Source organism: Symphalangus syndactylus, chromosome 22 (genome assembly GCF_028878055.3).
Source record: "Symphalangus syndactylus isolate Jambi chromosome 22, NHGRI_mSymSyn1-v2.1_pri, whole genome shotgun sequence".
NCBI classification, from domain to species: domain Eukaryota; kingdom Metazoa; phylum Chordata; class Mammalia; order Primates; family Hylobatidae; genus Symphalangus; species Symphalangus syndactylus.
Genome location: NC_072444.2, coordinates 18,324,929 through 18,330,928, shown reverse-complemented (window position 1 = coordinate 18,330,928; position 6,000 = coordinate 18,324,929). Strand labels below are relative to the sequence as shown.

Genomic DNA, 6,000 nt, shown 5'->3' with positions numbered 1-6,000 from the left:
CTCTCGGCAGGCGACGTGGGAGAGGAGCGCCCTAAAAAGTGGAAGCGAGCGTTGCCGAGGCTGCTGGCCCCTTTAAGAGGCCCGGCTGGCTCTGCGGCGGTTCCAGCTAACCCGGTCCCTGGTGCAGCTCTGCGGTCCGGGTCCCCCAGCAGAGAATCGGCACCCGGCGGGGAGGCAGGACCACACGCAGGAGAGGGCGTGGCCCCGCCGGGGAGCTGGGCGGAGTCTATGCTGCGGAGAAAGCGGGAGAACCCGGAGGTGGGCGGAGCCGAGGGTCTGTGGGTGGGGCCCGGCGCTGCGGGCCTTGTGGGGCGGAGCCTCGGGCTCGGGGAACGCCGCAGAGGGAGGAGGGGTGGGCGGGGCCGCGGCGGGGGCGGGGCCAGTGTCTGCAGTGGGCGGGGCCCGCCGCAGAGGGGGCAGTGCCGGCCGAGAGTCCTCTGCGTGCGGCTGCCGCGTCCCCTCCACAGCGTCTCTGACAGCCCGGGCGGTGCGACCCGCGACCCTTCTGTCCCCACGCAGATACCGCGGCCTCCACCGCGTCCCGAGGAGCGGCCGAGTGCCCTCTCTCGCCTCGGCGCCCGCATCCGGGGCCATCCGTCCCGCCGTCGCTGCGGAGGCCGCATCTGGCGCGCATCTGGAACCGCCCGGCCGGCCGCGCTGGAGCCCGCGCCCACCCTGGCCCGGCCGCGCCGGGAGCCCTGCCCGGAGCTGGAGCCGCACTTGGAGCCGCGGGCCCGGGGCCCTGAGCCGCGCAGCCGGCGCATGGTGAACTCGCTGCTGTTCGGGGAGATGGCCTTGGCCTTCGGCTGCCCGCCGGGCGGCGGCGGCGGGGGCTGCCCTGGCGGGGGCGGCGGCGGCGGGGCCGGGCCGGGTCCGTCGCCGGTGACGGCGGCGCTGCGGGACGACCTGGGCTCCAACATCCACCTCTTGAAGGGGCTCAACGTGCGCTTCCGCTGCTTCCTGGCCAAGGTGCACGAGCTGGAGCGGCGCAACCGGCTGCTGGAGAAGCAGCTGGAGCAGCAGCAGAGCGAGCGCGAGCGGCGGCTGCGCTACAAGACCTTCTCCCGTGAGCAGGCCGTGCAGACCGGGCCCGAGCTGCTGCGGCCCCCGGCTCCCGGCGGCGGGCACGGCCTCGGCAGCGGCGCGGCGGCCGGCGCCAACGCCAATGCCGTGGCCCTGGGCGGCCTGCCTCCCGGCGGCGGCTCGCACCCGCAGCACTACGGCCGCCTGCCCGGGACTATCTGGAGCTACACGCAGGTGCGGCGCACGGGCGGCGGCGGCGTGGAGACCGTGCAGGGCCCCGGCGTGTCGTGGGTGCACCCCGACGGCGTGGGCGTGCAGATCGACACCATCACGCCGGAGATCCGCGCGCTCTACAACGTGCTGGCCAAGGTGAAGCGCGAGCGCGACGAGTACAAGCGGAGGTGAGTGGCCGCCCCTAACCCGCCGCCCTGGGAGGGGGCGCCCAGGTCCAGGCTGCCGCGGAATGCGTGTGCGGGCCGGGGGCCGGGCGGGCAGCTGGTACTGGCAGGTGGGCTGTAAGCTGTGTTTGCAGAGCGTCTTACGCACGCCAGGAAGGCCCAGTTATCTAGATCCCAGGATGGGGGCGGGCGCCAACTACCGTGGGGGCCACCTCGATGCTGTCACTGGTTAGGCACATTGTTTTCTAGGTGACATAATAACTATCTGTGTTTTATGCGATCTCATTTAATTCTCAGCACAATACAGCGTATTGTGTAAGGCAGTCTTATCTTCATCTTGCAGATGAGGAAACCGAGGTGCAGAAATGCTAAACGATTTGCCTAAGGTGGCTTGGCAAGGAAGTGGTGAAACCAGGATTTCAACCAGAGATTTTAACCACTCCTGGCTAGTCTGTCTCCTAGCATAGGTATTTTTACCAAGGAAGTAGGAAATAGGCTCCCCTCCCTCAACATATGAAAAGAAAAACTCTAACCAACCCACTGCCTTTTTATTTCTTGAATTAAATGAGATCACGTGTTTGAAAATGGATGGATCTGCCCCTACCCCCTGGGGCCAGTGTCTGCTGTCTTGCTCCAGCTCTGTAAGGTCCAGCTTGCTGGGTTGGATAACCACAACTACAGCAGACTGCTCACAAGCTTTTATAAAATGCCTCCTTTCATCCCTCTTCTCCCCACTCCCTGAGTCTCATGGTTTATTGAGCCCTAACAAACTCAGCCTTAAAAGCCCCCAGGAGAAGATAATGTTGGGCTGGAGACTGGACATTGAATGGACTGAGACCACCATCTCTGGCTAGAACTGGGGTCCAGACTCTGCAAGACTGGCCAGTGCATTCCTGCCCAGCCCAGATTCCCCAGCTGGGAAACTGTCATTGCTTCCTGCCTGCAGTCTGGCCGACAATACTGTCTGCTTGGCTTTCCGATAAGAGGAGAGGGGTCTCCTATCCTCCTCCTCTTCCCATAAGAGGAGAAGGGTCTGTCTTTGGCATCTCAGGCCTGGCTGGGGGAGGGGCCCTCTGGCCCTGGCAGTCGCTGTTCCAGGCACGGGCAGCCTTCCATTCGGAGATATCGGCTCTGAACTCCAGGGCTTGGAGGATGTACTGAGAAGGACCCTTCCTTCCATCTCTAAAGGTCTGTCCAGGGAGCTGGGCATAGGTCTCCTTCCTTATTCTCCCATTGGACAGGCTAGCAACTGGGTAGGATTCAAATGCCAGCCTTATACCTGCTGGTGAGATTATCAAATCACTTGAAAGCCTGTTTGCTCATCAGAGAAATGGGAATAATAAAATCTGCCCACAGTTGCTCGAGGAGAGAGCAGGATGGTGATGCTCTTTGGAAGGTATAAAGTAATCAAGCTGATGTTATTAAAGATGATAGGCACTTTGTCAAGCTAGCAGGGAGTAGAAATGCTGAGAGTCCTCAAGCTCTCATGTGGCACCTAGCTTCCTGGGGGTAGGTCTTACACTCCACTGGGAGATGGGCTTCTCTCCTGTGTTACCTGTTACTCTGGAGGACTTGAGAATGGCCTGCCTGGTGCCTTGCCACAGGGAGGCCACCTCGCCGCCCCTTATGGTCAATGTCATTGGGGCAGGCTAGGGAAGCAGGCACTTGCTCTCAATGGTGAAACTGGGGAAGGATGGGCCGGGCCCTCCTGTCTGCCACTGTTGATTGTGTCGTCATGCCTCAGGCTTGTGTTGTGTTTGTTTTATTGTGTGTGTGCTTTTTGGACCTGGCTACTAAGGTGATGGAAAAACCGTGCCCAGTCTTGGAGGGAGATGGGTTGGCATTGAGCAATGATCTATTCAAGTTGCACCCAGGGCGTGGGGTGTGGTGTCAGCTTCTGGCACTGGCCTGGAATGAGACGGCGCTGCTGAGACAGGTGGAGTGCGGGCGTCTCTCTTCCCGCCCTTCTGGGAGGCATGCACACCTCTTCTTCCATTTTTTTTCTGAAGTTGACTCAAGACTCATGTTGAATTTTTCCAAAGCAGGTATACTCCTTTCCCGGGGCCTCAGTTTCCCCATCTGTGAAGTGAGGTGGGTGGGCTAGAATTGTGGTCCTTGAAACCCCGGGCTTTCTTAGAGATGCTTTAGGGGTTTATTGAATATCTAATAAAAATGATAATTTAAAATAACATTAAGACATTAATACAGTGATAAAAATGTGCTCACCCACCTTTAAGTTCTTAATATTCACTCATTGGGTTCCACTAACATGCTAACTTGTTAGTAGTATCTTTTGGGTATCTCCTAAGAATTTTCTTTGGGGAGGAGGGCAGACATTTGATAAACATTTTTTAAAATGTTGAAAAACCACTGGGCTAGATGAGCTCAAAGGGTCTTCCCAGCCTTGGCAATATATAAATCTGAGTTTGAGCTCCCAGCCTGCTTCTGATCCCCTGGCCATAAGAGAAGTCACCGTCTAAGGGATGAGACCCAGGTGGCTTCTGCCTGGACTGTTGTGGCCATGAAGGGCTTTAAATCATGCCAGGATGTCTGTCACAGAACTCCAAGCAGTGACGCTCAGAAGGAGCCTAACCCAGAAGGGAAAGGTTCCAGGGTTTCTGCTGGTCCACCTGGAGGAAGCTGCACCTCCAGAGACCCCCACTTGCTTCCCCAAAGGACAACTTGGGCCGCGAGGCTTAGCGATCTTCAAGCCGGAGGCTTGTTGAGTTCCACCTCCGTGATTTCTGGCCACGTCCATGTACTACCGCCTGTGCTATTACTTACATAAAGTGTTTTAACAACTTCATTGAGGTACAACTTGCATATCACAAAAACTGCCCATTTTAAGTGTACAAGTCAAAGATGAGTAAATTCACAGAGTTGTGCAGTCATTACCACAATCCCATTTTAGAGCATTGCATCACCCCCCAAAAAGATCCTTCATGTCCATTTACAGAAAATTCGCATTCCAAGCCTAGCCCAGGTAATCACTGACCTGCTCTGTTTCTAGAAATTGGCCTTTTCCAGACATTTCATAGAAATAGAATCATACACTCTGTAGTCTTTTGTGTTTGGCTTTTTTCACTTAGAGTATTTTTTTTTGAAGTTCATCCATGTTGTAGCATGTATTCATAGGCTGTTCCTTTTTATAGCTAAAAATATTCCTCTGTAGTATAGACCATATTTTGTTTATGAATCCACCCAGGTATTCAATATATTTTAAATTTAAAATGTCAACTGTATACCACCGAGCATCATCTCATGTGCCATCAGTGGTCCACGAACTGTGCTTTGGAAACACCAACCCAAACCAGAGCCCCTGGCCTGGGGTGCCTGGGTCCTGGCCCCAGTCACCACTGCTTTGGTTTTCCCTTGGCCCAACCAAGGTCTTTACCACGTGGGAAATGTGGTTGCTGAAGCTGCAACGAGGACAAGGTTGTCAAGCGTTGATTTGGAAACCAAAACAAACATCTCTACTCTGTCACCACCCAGGGCCACTAAAATATCCTGTTCTGACTTTGCAAGCTGGGGGCTTTTCCCTGGAGATTCCCACTGAGTTTATCTGAACTCAACAGTGGAGAGTTCCCTGAGTTGGCATCCAGGAGACCTGGACTTTAGGTCCAGCTCTGCCACTAGGTGCTGTGTGACCTCTGGCCAACCGCTGCCCTCTCTGGGCCTCAGCTCCTCCACCTGTACATGCAGGAGTTCCTGTAGGTGATCTCTCTCAGCTCTCTCTCTACTTTAGGTCAGTGACTCCAAGAGGCCTGCGTCGTGGCTGATCTTTCCGCCTCTGGAGACCACACTGTGTTCGCTGAAGCCTTTCTCTGTTCTGGGCTTCCCCTTCCCTCTCCTGTCTCTGCCCCAGATAACTAGGGTCCAGGCTCCAGGCATGGGCAGTGCTGGCCATCCCATCCCCAGGCTTAACTGGTTCAACCGTTTCCCCTCTCTTCATTGGCTCCAAGGAAGGACGCAGGAAAGCTTTAAGGTTGTCAAGAAAAAGGTCCCTCCAGCCTGGCAGCTGCCGCGAAGTTGCCATGGGCTGGTAGAGGAAGTTGCCCTGGGCTGGTAGAGGAAGTTGCCTGGTGCTGGTAGTGCTGGCCTAGCTGCCTGTCAAGCAGGGTGACTCTTTTGGGGGCCTGGTGCCCCTGTCCAGAAGCCTGTCCAGCCATCCTGGCCCCCTCAGGCCTAGTGTGATTTGCAGCTGGCTGGCCTTGTTCCCTCCCGTGCGAGTGGCTGAGTGTATGCGCCCCCCAGTTGAAGTCAGCCTGGAGGCTAGGTTTCTTTTTTCCTGGTGCCTGGGGTGATTGGAGGGTGGTTTGGGAGCCTGGAGAGACCACTGTGATCATTCAGCCTGGTGGCTTTCAGGTGGGCTTTTCAGAGCACTGGAGTCCATAGCAGGGCACCTTGGGAGACTTGGGGGACAGTGGGAGGCTGAGTACCTGAGATTTGACCCATGTTGCCCACCATAGCTCCAGCCTCTCTGACTCCCAGATTGTCCAAAAAATATTCCATTTTAAAAAGGGTTCTGCTGTTTTAAAAAGAAAGAAACCGCCGATTCAGCTGAGTACTTTCATTTTAA

General features: G+C 56.3%; 1 protein-coding gene across 3 annotated transcripts in view; it reads left to right on the top strand.

Annotated features, from left to right (window-relative positions):
- The first annotated feature begins 412 nt into the window (after positions 1-412).
- The window catches only part of IFFO2 (intermediate filament family orphan 2), a 51,141-nt gene continuing 45,553 nt past the window's right edge, over positions 413-6,000 (top strand). For all 3 annotated transcript variants that reach the window (XM_055262306.2, XM_055262304.2, XM_063631155.1), the window contains exon 1: positions 413-1,424. In XM_055262306.2, the coding sequence (XP_055118281.1) occupies positions 763-1,424 (662 nt within the window). In that variant the 5' untranslated portion in view covers positions 413-762. The remainder of the gene's footprint in view (positions 1,425-6,000) is intronic.